We start from the raw sequence: 16,096 nt of genomic DNA, 5'->3' as shown, positions 1-16,096 counted from the left end.
GAGACGGACACGCACGGGGTTTCAACACCTGTAGCTCGAGCTTGGATGTTTTGTTCAATTTGAATGCCTGATATTTGGTTGTTTATGCTTTTCGTTCATAGAAATTCACATCCGTTTTTTCTTTTGTTTGTTGCAATATTTACTGTCATCTTTTTTTGGCAGACAACTGATTTAATTTTCTTCACAGACATAATTTCTCAAATATATTCAACAAAGGCTATTCCAAGTCATAGCCTACTGACGTGCGTATCCCTTAAGACAATGCATTCTATTTGGATTCCTTAAAGGAAAAACAATGCGAATAAAATGGTGCGAGGCCGGAAATGGGCGTCATAGGCCTGCAGTCTAGTCATTATGCACATCAATTATTTGAAGCATTTGTCCAAAACGGCCTCTGAAACAAAACGTGTATTTGGAGAAAAAAAAGGAGACCCCGACAGTCACTTTAGCTTATTGAAATATTGAATTGATATGAGCAGAAGGGTTGTAGAGTAAGGCGATCATCAAGCAATATACAACACAGAACCGGAGTAATATCTCGCGCAGCCCTCGGGATTGCAACTCTCCTAAATGCAGAGAAAGAGAGCGAGAGAGAGGGGGGGGGGGGGGGGGTCTGTCTGCCCTCTGACTTTACCGGGCGAAATAGCCTAAATATTTAAATAGCAAATTCTTGGTGCAATGAACAGTGGAGCCAGTTTAATTATAGACACAATGAAAATCGATGCGCCATATTCATATGAATGAATCTAAATGGATATCCATAGCCAAAGATTTGATTCCAAACTAAATATGTTCTCAGCATTCCAGCTAAATAAGAGCAAATCGAATGACCTTTTTTTAAATTTGTGACCAGCTCTGAACTTCATAAAGTTACCTGAACATGTTATTTTTGTCGCAGCACATCGAAGGTGGGACTAAATCCAGAACATTGAATGACCACACGAGAATTCGTGCATGTAAAACGGCTCCCTATTCCCCGGCCTACACGAGTGCCCACGGTGCTCCGTTCTGACATTCACTATATAGGGATGGGGGTGCCTTTTCGGACGCACGGTAGGAGAAGTTGATTTCCGGATGTAATACCGTTGGTACACTGGCCTGTATGTGTTATCCTGTTCGCTCATATTAACCCCTAGACGCCATGATACCCCCTCAACCTATATCATTACCACCCGCCAGATGAGCACTAAACACATTGATTTAACCACCGTCACCTTGTACACAGTCGTTACCAAATTAAATGAATCCACAATGAATTAACACTTCATTTATTCAAAACGACTTGCAGAAACGGTTGAGCCCAATAAAATTTTCATGCCGTGATTAGAGGTAGTAGGCGATGAGAAATCTACATGAAAACCGTTACATTTGCATAATAAATAAAGGGGTGTGGCGCCACACTCGGAAGCTAAAGGAGGCTCAGGCGGGTGGGAGGTCTTTGTAGGAATGAAGTATGTGTTCTGGTCTGTTACTGTGTATTTACAGTTAGTTTCAGGGGATACAGACGAACACGGGGCGCTTTAGGGGTTACAGGGAGACACCGTGCGCTTTAGGGGATACGATGGGCTTTAAGGGATACAGACGGACACGATGAGCTTTAGGGGATACAGACGGACACGATGAGCTTTAGGGGATACAGACGGACACGATGAGCTTTAGGGGATACAGACGGACACGATGAGCTTCAGGGGATACAGACGGACATGAACTTTAGGGGATATGATGAGCATTAGATAGATAACAACAACAGTGAAGAGGAGACTGGAGACAGGAACTCTGCCTAGAAGGCCAGCATCCCAGAGAAACCTCTTGACTGTTGACGTTGAGACTGGTGTTTTGTGGGTACTATTTAATGAAGCTGCCAGTTGAGGACTTGTAAGGTGTCTGTTTCTCAAACTAGACACGCTAATATACTTGTCCTCTTGCTCAGTTGTGCACCGGGGCCTCCCACTCCTCTTTCTATTCTGGTTAGGGCCAGTTCGCGCTGTTCTGTGAAGGGAGTAGTACACAGCGTTGGATGAGATCTTCAGTTTCTTTGCAATTTCTCGCATGGAAAAGTCTTCATTTCTCAGAACAAGAATAGACTGATGAGTCTCAGAAGAAAGTTCTTTGTTTCTGGCCATTTTGAGCCTGTAATCGAACCCACTAATGCTGATGCTCCAGATACTCAACTAGTCTAAAGAAGAACAGTATAATTGCTTCTTTAATCAGGACAACAGTTTTCAGCTGTGCTAACATAATTGCACAAGGGTTTTCTAATGATCAAAAAGCCTTTTAAAATGATAAACTTGGATTAGCTAACACAACGTGCCATTGGAACACAGGAGTGATGGTTGCTGATAATGGGCCTCTGTTCGCCTATGTAGATATTCCATGAAAAATCAGCCGTTTCCAGCTACAATAGTCATTTACAACATTTTTTTTATTTTTTATTTTACCTTTATTTAACTAGGCAAGTCAGTTAAGAACAAATTCTTATTTTCAATGATGGCTCAGGAACAGTGGTTTAACTGCCTGTTCAGTGAACTGTATTTCTGATCAATTTGATGTTATTTTAAAATGGACAAAAAAAAAATGATTTTCTTTAAAAAAAAAAAAAAAAGGATATTTCAATGAGACCGCAAACTTTTGAACGGTAGAGTAGGTCTCTGGCTAGATAACATGAAAAGGTCCAACCGTGTGTAGAGTGTACATTGGTGACAGTCATTCTCAAAACAGCGGTTATTTTTTAAATTACACCATCAAATGAAGTTTTATTTGTTGCAATAATTGGTCTACAAATTCCACAAAATTTACTGAAAATAACAGTTTTATTTTCAGGAATAATTTGATGCCGATACACACATACACATAAGCAACAGATTGAAAGAAGCCGTTAGCATTAGCAACAGTTTGAAAGAAGCAGTTAGCATTAGCAACAGTTTGAATGAAGCCGTTAGCATTAGCAACAGTTTGAAAGAAGCAGTTAGCATTAGCAACAGTTTGAAAGAAGCAGTTAGCATTAGCAACAGTTTGAAAGAAGCAGTTAGCATTAGCAACAGTTTGAAAGAAGCAGTTAGCATTAGCAACAGTTTGAATGAAGCCGTTAGCATTAGCAACAGTTTGAAAGAAGCCGTTAGCATTAGCAACAGTTTGAAAGAAGCCGTTAGCATTAGCAATAGATTGAAAGAAGCAGTTAGCATTAGCAACAGATTGAAAGAAGCAGTTAGCATTAGCAACAGTTTGAAAGAAGCGGTTAACGATTGCAGTCTTGTGTTGCTAATGCTATGCCAAATGGTACCCTATTCCTCACATAATGAACTACCACATAGGACTCCTGTCTAAAGTAGTGCACTATATAGGGAATAACATGACACTTGGGACTAAGACACCGTAAAGAAGGGAGCCTGGTCGCAGATTCTGCCAGGGCATCGCATCCCACAGTTCCACAAAGAGCTGTCTTAGAGATCAGAAACAGACTGGCGCCCGGGCTAGTCTACAGTGACGTGGGCGCCATGGTAACTCCATCACATAAACTTAGAATGTTTGGAGGGACTGCCGGCATTAAAAGGACTGTGAGACTTCCGTTTGGTGGCCTGACTAGGAGTCACCGCGCTCTTCTCTCTCACAGCGTCTCCACCAGGTCTATCTGCTGAGCAGCAGTCAGAAGAGATGTCATGGTGGTGGTTGGCTGAGGCCTGCCAGGCCGACTGCCCTCCTGGTCCCGTCCGGGTCTCTGTTAAGGGGTCAAACAGCAGGTCGAAGGACAGTTCATCGGTCTGAGAGGGGTCAGAGAGGTGTCCCTGTTCTCTAGCAGGCCCCGTAGAGTCTAGAAGACGGTGGTCCCCGCTGCCAGCGTCTCTCCCAGAGGAGAATCCAGACCCGGTTCCCGTCGTCGTAGATGTGGGCGCTAGAGAAGCTGCCCGAGTCGCTGACACTGTGACCGGAGAGGAAGAGGTTCCCTTTATCCCACAGGCCAAGTCGAAACCCTCCGCCTCGGTCTGTCCACCTCCACCTCGGTCCTGCTCAGAGTCAGGATCCAGGAAGAGTTCAGAGCAGCCCTCCACCTCAGGTACCAGGGTCACATCCAGTCTGAGGTCAAGGGTCAAGTCCGGTGTGTCGGCAGAAGTCAGGGAGGAAGCCAGGGACAGGTGTGACCCTGCCGAGCCGCAGCTCTCTGGCCCCTCCAGCATCATAGAGTCCAGCTCAGAGATCTTATCCAGATAGGCTTCGTCCATGAAGGCTTCATCCATGAAGGCTTCGTCCTCAGTCAGATCGCGGGACGTGGTGACTCCTGCGGTTTGGTTTCTCTCGCCGTGCCCCGACCCCGAAGACGTGTTGAGCTGCCTCCTCTCCTCCTCCTCTCCATTGTGATTGGGTGACGTCACAGAGGTCACAGAGTTTATATCAGAAGCCTTGCGGCTCTGCCAGGCTGCAGCCCAGAACAACGGCTCAGTGGTGGTGGAGAGTCCCGGCTCGGCTGCGTTACAGGAAGACACCCCGTTGGACAACTGAGCAGTGTGATTGGACCGTTTAGTTGCTACAGTGGAGACGCTGCTGCTACTGCTGGGTGTTACACTGTCCTCAAAACTGAGTCTCCTCAGATGAGTCACAGCCTTATAACCAAGCTTCTTGTCTTCACCAACACTGGGACTCTTCAGACTGAGAGAGCGGAAGGCGGAGGAGGGAGTGGAGAGCAGGAAGAGGTCAGAGGGAACGATGGCGTCAATCCTATCGGTATCTATAGAGTCTTTGTGTCCGAGGAGGGTCACGCCGAAACCTCTCTGGTGGTCCCGGAACGTGTCGGAGCCGGTGGCGTCGAGCTCCACAGCGTTAGAGGTTGTCAGGAGGTAGTTGTGGTGAGCGGACAACGTCTTGGATTCTCCCTCCAGACCGGAGCAGACGGAGGCCTTCTCCATGTCACTCAGACTCCTCGTCGTGGCACTGATCCTCTGATAGTGGACCCTGGTCCCGGCTTCACCTTCCCCAGAGGAGGTGCTCTCTGGACGGGCATCGGTGTGAACCAAACCCGGTGCTTCTCTCGGGTTTCTCGGGAGCCTCTCCGCGACCCCTCCACCCCGAGCCTCCAGTTCTTCTATGTACTGGTCGCTACGTTCCAGAGCTTTCTTCAGGTGGTCCAAATCTCTTTCGTACTGATGGATCTTAGCTTCCAACGCTGCTACCGTGTACCGGCCAAACCTGAGGGGTGGTTCAGAGCAGAAAGATGGGAGTAAGAATTGAATTTGAGAGCATATAAATGATATTTTGGGGGTAAAAACAATACATATATCAAACTATACAGTGATAGAGATATATATACATACATACATACATACAGTGGGGGAAAAAAGTATTTAGTCAGCCACCAATTGTGCAAGTTCTCCCACTTAAAAAGATGAGAGAGGCCTGTAAATACTTATTTTCTACCATAATTTGCTAATAAATTCATTAAAAATCCTACAATGTGATTTTCTGGATTTCCCCCCCCCTCATTTAGTCTGTCATAGTTGAAGTGTACTTATGATGAAAATTACAGGCCTCTCTCATCTTTTTAAGTGGGAGAACTTGCACAATTGGTGGCTGACTAAATACGTTTATATGTGCATTTGACCCCAGATGCTGCCGCTGGAAAGTAGCTATTTAAACACTTATTCTCAAAAGTGGTTCTGAGGTACAGAATGTTACCGTGAAGAACACCAAGGGGGGGCACATTGCATTGAGGCAACAGGGAGCGCAAATAGTTGATCATATCAATGTGATTCCAGATGGATATTAGTTCATCTCACTACTGATAAACAGAACCTGAATCTGTAGACAGATAGCATACCAAATGGATTCCAGATAAAATATATTAACTCTGGACCAAAAACCAATTTCCTTTGAGAACCTGAACCAATAGATTAGTCATCGTTTTTACCAAGAACATTCCACCACCATTCCAGCTGAAACCACTCCAGAACATTCCAGCTGAAACCACTCCAGAACATTCCAGCTGAAACCACTCCAGAACATTCCAGCTGAAACCACTCCAGAACATTCCAGCTGAAACCACTCCAGAACATTCCAGCTGAAACCACTCCAGAACATTCCACCCAGCTGAAACCACTCCAGAACATTCCACCCAGTCGTCCACTACCATCCCAGTTGAAACCACTCCAGAACATTTCACCCAGTCGTCCACTACCATCCCAGCTGAAACCACTCCAGAACATTCCACCCAGTCGTCCACTACCACCCCAGCTGAAACCACTCCAGAACATTCCACCCAGTCGTCCACTACCACCCCAGCTGAAACCACTCCAGATCATTCCACCACCACCCCAGCTGAAACCACTCCAGAACATTCCACCACCACCCCAGCTGAAACCACTCCAGAACATTCCACCACCACCCCAGCTGAAACCACTCCAGAACATTCCACCCAGTCGTCCACTACCATCCCAGCTGAAACCACTCCAGATCATTCCACCACCACCCCAGCTGAAACCACTCCAGAACATTCCACCACCACCCCAGCTGAAACCACTCCAGATCATTCCACCACCACCCCAGCTGAAACCACTCCAGAACATTCCACCACCACCCCAGCTGAAACCACTCCAGAACATTCCACCACCACCCCAGCTGAAACCACTCCAGAACATTCCACCACCACCCCAGCTGAAACCACTCCAGAACATTCCACCACCACCCCAGCTGAAACCACTCCAGAACATTCCATAAAACACCCAACAGTAAAACACAGGACTTGTACGTACTTCTGAGGAGATCTACTGGTAACCTCTGCTTTCAACCTCACGTTCTCCTGGACCAGGTCAATAGTCTGACAACGCAACATCTTGTTAGCCTTGAGCAGAGGAACACAACATTTTTAGTTCATATATATATATTCTATTACATTCTGGACGGCAGGGATTTCAGACATTATTTGTCAGTTACATTGTGCATGTTTGTATGTATGTGCCATTGATCTGATGATACCACAGTGACAAAACTGTTTACTTTCGTGTCAAATTGACAGTTGACGACCCCAAAAATTACAGGATTAATTTACACAAAGAACCATTCCAACTAATTGTTCCCATATTTTGCGCAGTCAGCTCCACGTACAAGGAACATAATTGGATTGATCGTAATGAGTTAGGTGCAATTAGCGTCCCCCCCCAAACGGATCATATTCATTCATACCTCTTTCAGTTTCTCCACATCCAGTTTGATCCGCCTGTAGCCATCTGTAGCCGCTCTCAGCTTGTTGCTCCACTCTTCCACAACACCGGGGTCTAGACCCCGGTCTTCTCTCCGGCTGGCTGTTACAGTACAGGGATCTAGTACCGTCTTCAGCTGGGACTCCAGGATCTGGTTCTTGTTCCTCAGCTCTTCATTCTCTTTGAGGAGACCTTCCATATCATCCTGAACGATAAAAGACAAGATGTCCCACCATTGAATTACATATAGAAGTCACATAGTGATTCAGAGGATCTCTGTGATGTAATAAGAGGATCTCTGTGATGTAATAAGAGGATCTCTGTGATGTAATAAGAGGATCTGTCTGATGTAATGAGAGGATCTCTGATGTAATGAGAGAATCTGTCTGATGTAATGAGAGGATCTTTCTAATGTAATGAGAGGATCTCTGATGTAATGAGAGGATCTCTGATGTAATGAGAGGATCTTTCTAATGTAATGAGAGGATCTCTGATGTAATGAGAGGATCTTTCTAATGTAATGAGAGGATCTCTGATGTAATGAGAGGATCTCTGATGTAATGAGAGGATCTCTGATGTAATGAGAGGATCTTTCTAATGTAATGAGAGGATCTCTGATGTAATAAGAGGATCTCTCTGATGTAATGAGAGGATCTCTGATGTAATAAGAGGATCTCTGATGTAATGAGAGGATCTCTGATGTAATGAGAGGATCTCTGATGTAATAAGAGGATCTCTGATGTAATAAGAGGATCTCTCTGATGTAATGAGAGGATCTCTGATGTAATAAGAGGATCTCTGATGTAATAAGAGGATCTCTGATGTAATAAGAGGATCTCTCTGATGTAGGCTCGGGGTTCTCAAACTGGGGGCCACTGAATTATTCAGAATTTGTAAAAAAAAAAAGAAGCTATATACATATTTAAATTAATTTTGTCCAAAGTATACGTGGAATAAGTGTAATGGCAAAATGTCTACAATTGCAGGAGATTAGCATTAAAGCTGCAACAACTAAATCTCTCATGATGAAATGTGTTGAATTGCAGGAAATTAGCTATATGAAATAAAATTCTCTCTCCAATGCCAAGACGTGGGCCTTTAAATTGTTAACGGACGAATCAGGGCTCGAGCCTTGGTTCGTCCGGTCATGCACAGCCAAAGTCATAGTAAAACTCCTTGTATGCTAGTGGTTTTTATTTATTTTTTATCTCACCCGAGTTTAAAAAGGGGGCCCCAGTATTTGGGCCTCTTGACTTTCTCCACATTTTATTACGTTACAGCATTATTCTATAATGGATTAAATAGTTATTTTCCCTCATCAATCTACACACAATACCCCATAATGACATCACAATATCCCATGATGACATCACAATATCCCATGATGACATCACAATATCCCATGATGACATCACAATATCCCATAATGACATCACAATATCCCATAATGACATCACAATATCCCATAATGACATCACAATATCCCATAATGACATCACAATATCCCATAATGACATCACAATATCCCATAAAGACATCACAATACCCCATGATGACACCACAATACCCCATAATGACACCACAATACCCCATAATGACATCACAATATCCCATGATGACATCACAATATCCCATGATGACATCACAATATCCCATGATGACATCACAATATCCCATAACGACATCACAATATCCCATAATGACATCGCAATATCCCATAACGACATTGCAATATCCCATAATGACATCACAATATCCCATGATGACATCACAATATCCCATAATGACATCACAATATCCCATAATGACATCACAATATCCCATGATGACATCACAATATCCCATAATGACATCACAATATCCCATAATGACATCACAATATCCCATAATGACATCACAATATCCCATAAAGACATCACAATACCCCATGATGACACCACAATACCCCATAATGACACCACAATACCCCATAATGACATCACAATATCCCATGATGACATCACAATATCCCATGATGACATCACAATATCCATGATGACATCACAATATCCCATAATGACATCACAATATCCCATAACGACATCACAATATCCCATAATGACATCACAATATCCCATAACGACATTGCAATATCCCATAATGACATCACAATATCCCATGATGACATCACAATATCCCATAATGACATCACAATATCCCATAATGACATCACAATACCCCATAATGACATCACAATATCCCATGATGACATCACAATACCCCATAATGACATCACAATATCCCATAATGACATCACAATACCCCATAACGACATCACAATATCCCATAACGACATCACAATATCCCATAATGACATCACAATACCCCATAACGACATCACAATACCCCATAACGACATCACAATACCCCATAATGACATCACAATACCCCATAATGACATCACAATACCCCATAATGACATCACAATATCCCATAACGACATCACAATACCCCATAATGACATCCCAATACCCCATAATGACATCACAATACCCCATAATGACATCACAATATCCCATAACGACATCACAATACCCCATAATGACATCACAATATCCCATAACGACATCAAAATATCCCATAACGACATCACAATACCCCATAATGACATCACAATATCCCATAACGACATCACAATATCCCATAACGACATCACAATACCCCATAATGACATCACAATATCCCATAACGACAAAGTAAAAAACAGATTTTTAGAAATGTTTGCACATGTATTAAACGTAAAAACTGAAAGATCACATTTACATAAGTATTCAGACCCTTTACTCAGTACCTTTGGCAGTGATTACAGCCTGAAGTCTTCTTGGGTACAACGCTACAATCTTGGCACACCTGTATTTTGGGGAGTTTCTCCCATTCTTCTCTGCAGATCTTCTCAAGCTCTGTCAGGTTGGATGGGGAACATCGCTGCACAGCTATTTTCAGGTCTCTCCAGAGATGTTCGATCGGGTTCAAGTCCGGGCTCTAGCTGGGCCACTGAAGGACATTCAGAGAGTTGTCCCGAAGCCACTCCTGCGTTGTCTTGGCTGTGTGCTTAGGGTCGTTGTCCTGTTGGAAGGTGAACCTTCATCCCAGTCTAAGCAGGTTTTCTGGAGTGGTTTTCATCAAGGATCTCTCTGTACTTTATCCTGTTCATCTTTCCCTCGATCCTGACTAGTCTCCCAGTTGCTGAAAAATATCCCCACAGCATGATGCTGCCACCACCATGCTTCACCGTAGGGATGGTATTGGCCAGGTAATGAGCAGTGCTTCGGGTTCTTGGTCATCTCCCTGACCAAGGCTCTTCTCCCCCGATTGCTCAGTTTGGCTGGGCGGCTAGCTCTAGGAAGAGTCTTGGTGGTTCCAAACTTCTTCCATTTAAGAATTATGGAGGCCACTGTGTTCTTGGGGACCTTCAATGCTGCAGAAATGTTTTGGTACCCTTCCCCAGATGTGTGCCTGGACACAATCCTGTCTCAGAGCTCTACGGACAATTCCTTCGACCTCGTGGCTTGGTATTTGCTCTGACATGCACTGTCAACTGTGGGACCTTATATAGACAGGTGTGTGTGCCTTTCCAAATCATGTCCAATCAATTGAATTTACCCCAGGTGGACTCCAATCAAGTTGTAGAAACATCTCAAGGATGATCAATGGAAACAGGATGCACCTGAGCTCTATTTAGAGTCTCATAGCAACAGGTCTGAATACTTATGTACATATGTTAAACATTTCTAAAAACCTGTTTCCGTTTTGTCATTATGGGGTTATTGTGATGTCATTATGGGGTTATTGTGATGTCATTATGGGGTTATTGTGATGTCATTATGGGGTTATTGTGATGTCATTATGGGGTTATTGTGATGTCATTATGGGGTTATTGTGATGTCATTATGGGGTATTATATGTAGATTGATGAGGGGGGGAAAATGAATTTAAACCATTTTAGAATAAGGCTATAACGTAACAAAATGTGGAAAAGGTGAAGGGGATCTGAATACTTCTCTGAATGCTCTGTATCCCAAACTGCCAGATGGGGAAACTGATAAAGGGGACACTCAGACAGACTAACAGTAGAAACATGCAGCATATGTAGCTTACTTCATATTCCCTCAACAAAAGCTCTCCCCTGGTCTTTCGGAGGTGTTTCTTCACAGAATAGCTCTCGTTGGATTCGCTCTCATTTGTCCCCCCTAAAAATAAAAAAATAAAAAATAAAAAACAGGAACCACAGTAGGGAATCAGTTCACGAACACAGAATTGTAACTCTGCCACCTTGAGCTACCCGCCACGTCAACAGTTGCCACAAACTGCTTTACAGGTATCCAGCCTTGTCTAGACCGCAAACAGTGAGTACTACAGCAACGGGGGGAAACCTCCCTAGAAGGAATAAACTGTGAGAGGAACCAGACTCTGGGGTGGGCTTTCTCTTCTGATTTAAATTATGCAGAGATAATCTGGTTGACATATTATGCAGAGATAATCTGGTTGACATATTATGCAGAGATAACCTGGTTGACGTATTATGCAGAGATAACCAGGTTGACATATTATGCAGAGATAACCTGGTTGACGTATTATGCAGAGATAACCAGGTTGACGTATTATGCAGAGATAACCAGGTTGACATATTATGCAGAGATAACCAGGTTGACGTATTATGCAGTAGCTGTTAGGCCATTACTCGTACCTATAATTTCTCTGCACGGGTTCTCTGAGGTGATGGGAACTCGGCATGAAGGACATTGACTAGCCTTCTTCAACCAAATGTCCATGCAGCCAGAACAGAACACGTGGTTATTGGCACAGATAACGGGGTGGCGGACCTGCAATGTTAAAAATAAAAAAGGAGTTATTTTAATGATCGATTGCAATACAACTATCCGTGCATTGTAGGCACTGAGCTATTGTGAGATGAATCAATGAATAGTTCAACTATAGTTAATATTTGGCATTGCAATGCCCTACTAAAATTGCACCAAGATGCTAGCTTAGCTAAGCTAACAACACATGATCTACAGCCGCAAACAAGAATTTGGTTTATGTAATTAGTCAACAAATGTGTAACTAACTAGCCACCCACAGACAAATATGAGTAGCTAATCGATAGAAGGTTCAAAATGTACATCACTTGCTAAATGAATATTTACTAGGCAAGGAAGCTAACAGTAGCTGTTGATTAGCCAAAGTAGCTAACTAGCATAGCTAGCATTTCTGTCAACGTGAATAGTTGCATTGGCTAAAACACGTTGTTCCAAAACGTAAAGCACAACAAAATATAAACTGAATTACCTTCCCAAGGCAGATCTGGCATGATATGGGTAAAGTTAGAGAAAGAGTCACGTTTTGAAAGTTGTTTGCCATTGTTTTTTTGCTCAAGAGTTTCGACGAGAAACGACAACAACAAAAAGCACCGCCTTCAAAACCACATAACTACGGAAAGCCAAACGGTAGAAAATGTACCGCTGCTCTGGCTTTGCGTTTCAAAGGCAGACAAACGGCATCACAGTTCAGGACCATAGACAGCACCTGACAGAAAACCTGTGCCTTTCAACCTCATGCAGGACAGGCATGGGGATATTGTTTTTTTCATGAACATGTTCAACTTTTTTTTTAATGTATTTTTTAAACAAAATAACATAATTATTAAAAATAAAAATAAAATCTATTTCCACTCTACAGTCAAAAAAAATCTGGTAAAACTGATCTCAAATCCAACTCCCCAGAAATTGCAGTCTATACCCCTCAAACTTAACTCTCGACCTTGAAGCCAGTTCTACTGTGTTTTTACATTGTTCCCCTCTAATCAGGGGCTGATTTAGACCTGGGACACCAGGTGGGTGATTCCCCTCTAATCAGGGCCTGATTTAGACCTGGGACACCAGGTGGGTGATTCCCCTCTAATCAGGGGCTGATTTAGACCTGGGACACCAGGTGGGTGATTCCCCTCTAATCAGGGCCTGATTTAGACCTGGGACACCAGGTGGGTGATTCCCCTCTCTAATCAGGGGCTGATTTAGACCTGGGACACCAGGTGGGTGATTCCCCTCTCTAATTAGGGCCTGATTTAGACCTGGGACACCAGGTGGGTGATTCCCCTCTCTAATCAGGGGCTGATTTAGACCTGGGACACCAGGTGGGTGATTCCCCTCTCTAATCAGGGACTGATTTAGACCTGGGACACCAGGTGGGTGATTCCCCTCTCTAATTAGGGCCTGATTTAGACCTGGGACACCAGGTGGGTGATTCCCCTCTCTAATTAGGGCCTGATTTAGACCTGGGACACCAGGTGGGTGATTCTTTTTTAAATTTATTTTATTTCACCTTTATTTAACCAGGTAGGCTAGTTGAGAACAAGTTCTCATTTGCAACTGCGACCTGGCCAAGATAAAGCATAGCAGTGTGAGCAGACAACAAAGAGTTACACATGGAGTAAACAATTAACAAGTCAATAACACAGTAGAAACCAAAGGGGGAGTCTATATACAATGTGTGCAAAAGGCATGAGGAGGTAGGCAAATAATTACAATTTTGCAGATTAACACTGGAGTGATGAATGATCAGATGGTCATGTACAGGTAGAGATATTGGTGTGCAAAAGAGCAGAAAAGTAAATAAATAAAAACAGTATGGGGATGAGGTAGGTGAGAAAGGGTGGGCTATTTACCAATAGACTATGTACAGCTGCAGCGATCGGTTAGCCGCTCAGATAGCTGATGTTTGAAGTTGGTGAGGGAGATAAAAGTCTCCAACTTCAGCGATTTTTGCAATTCGTTCCAGTCACAGGCAGCAGAGTACTGGAACGAAAGGCGGCCAAATGAGGTGTTGGCTTTAGGGATGATCAGTGAGATACACCTGCTGGAGCGCGTGCTACGGATGGGTGTTGCCATCGTGACCAGTGAGCTGAGATAAGGCGGAGCTTTACCTAGCATGGACTTGTAGATGACCTGGAGCCAGTGGGTCTGGCGACGAATATGTAGCGAGGGCCAGCCGACTAGAGCATACAAGTCGCAGTGGTGGGTGGTATAAGGTGCTTTAGTGACGAAACGGATGGCACTGTGATAGACTGCATCCAGTTTGCTGAGTAGAGTGTTGGAAGCCATTTTGTAGATGACATCGCCGAAGTCGAGGATCGGTAGGATAGTCAGTTTTACTAGGGTAAGCTTGGCGGCGTGAGTGAAGGAGGCTTTGTTGCGGAATAGAAAGCCGACTCTTGATTTGATTTTCGATTGGAGATGTTTGATATGAGTCTGGAAGGAGAGTTTGCAGTCTAGCCAGACACCTAGGTACTTATAGACGTCCACATATTCTAGGTCGGAACCATCCAGGGTGGTGATGCTAGTCGGGCATGCGGGTGCAGGCAGCGACCGGTTGAAAAGCATGCATTTGGTTTTACTAGCGTTTAAGAGCAGTTGGAGGCCACGGAAGGAGTGTTGTATGGCATTGAAGCTTGTTTGGAGGTTAGATAGCACAGTGTCCAAAGACGGGCCGAAGGTATATAGAATGGTGTCGTCTGCGTAGAGGTGGATCAGGGAATCGCCCGCAGCAAGAGCAACATCATTGATATACACAGAGAAAAGAGTCGGCCCGAGAATTGAAGTCCCTCTAATCAGGGACTGATTTAGACCTGGGACACCAGGTGGGTGATTCCCCTCTAATAAGGGACTGATTTAGACCTGGGACACCAGGTGGGTGATTCCCCTCTAATCAGGGACTGATTTAGACCTGGCACACCAGGTGGGTGATTCCCCTCTCTAATCAGGGACTGATTTAGACCTGGGACACCAGGTGGGTGATTCCCCTCTAATCAGGGACTGATTTAGACCTGGCACACGAGGTGGGTGATTCCCCTCTCTAATCAGGGGCTGATTTAGACCTGGGACACCAGGTGGGTGATTCCCCTCTCTAATCAGGGACTGATTTAGACCTGGGACACCAGGTGGGTGATTCCCCTCTAATCAGGGACTGATTTAGACCTGGGACACCAGGTGGGTGATTCCCCTCTAATCAGGGACTGATTTAGACCTGGGACACCAGGTGGGTGATTCCCCTCTCTAATCAGGGCCTGATTTAGACCTGGGACACCAGGTGGGTGATTCCCCTCTAATCAGGGACTGATTTAGACCTGGGACACCAGGTGGGTGATTCCCCTCTAATCAGGGACTGATTTAGACCTGGGACACCAGGTGGGTGATTCCCCTCTAATCAGGGACTGATTTAGACCTGGGACACCAGGTGGGTGATTCCCCTCTAATCAGGGACTGATTTAGACCTGGGACACCAGGTGGGTGATTCCCCTCTAATCAGGGACTGATTTAGACCTGGGACACCAGGTGGGTGATTCCCCTCTCTAATCAGGGACTGATTTAGACCTGGGACACCAGGTGGGTGATTCCCCTCTAATCAGGGACTGATTTAGACCTGGGACACCAGGTGGGTGATTCCCCTCTAATCAGGGACTGATTTAGACCTGGGACACCAGGTGGGTGATTCCCCTCTAATCAGGGACTGATTTAGACCTGGGACACCAGGTGGGTGATTCCCCTCTAATCAGGGACTGATTTAGACCTGGGACACCAGGTGGGTGATTCCCCTCTAATCAGGGACTGATTTAGACCTGGGACACCAGGTGGGTGATTCCCCTCTAATCAGGGACTGATTTAGACCTGGCACACCAGGTGGGTGATTCCCCTCTAATCAGGGACTGATTTAGACCTGGGACACCAGGTGGGTGATTCCCCTCTAATCAGGGCCTGATTTAGACCTGGGACACCAGGTGGGTGATTCCCCTCTCTAATCATGGACTGATTTAGACCTGGCACACCAGGTGGGTGATTCCCCTCTAATCAGGGTCTGATTTAGACCTGGGACACCAG

General features: G+C 44.6%; 1 protein-coding gene across 1 annotated transcript; it reads right to left on the bottom strand.

Moving 5' to 3' along the window:
• Nucleotides 1-2,721: 2,721 nt before the first annotated feature.
• LOC109886204 (ORC ubiquitin ligase 1) lies at nucleotides 2,722-12,673 on the bottom strand. Its single transcript, XM_020477934.2, has 6 exons — nucleotides 12,513-12,673; nucleotides 11,911-12,046; nucleotides 11,322-11,413; nucleotides 7,168-7,389; nucleotides 6,738-6,826; nucleotides 2,722-5,178 (listed from the first exon to the last, which is right to left on the bottom strand). The coding sequence occupies exons 1-6, from the start codon at nucleotides 12,582-12,584 to the stop codon at nucleotides 3,507-3,509; spliced, it is 2,283 nt and encodes a 760-aa protein (XP_020333523.2). The 5' UTR covers nucleotides 12,585-12,673; the 3' UTR covers nucleotides 2,722-3,506.
• Between the last annotated feature and the right edge of the window lie 3,423 nt (nucleotides 12,674-16,096).

The sequence above is a fragment of the Oncorhynchus kisutch genome, unplaced genomic scaffold (genome assembly GCF_002021735.2).
Source record: "Oncorhynchus kisutch isolate 150728-3 unplaced genomic scaffold, Okis_V2 scaffold695, whole genome shotgun sequence".
Classification (NCBI taxonomy): domain Eukaryota; kingdom Metazoa; phylum Chordata; class Actinopteri; order Salmoniformes; family Salmonidae; genus Oncorhynchus; species Oncorhynchus kisutch.
This window is presented reverse-complemented; position numbering and strand designations above follow the sequence as displayed.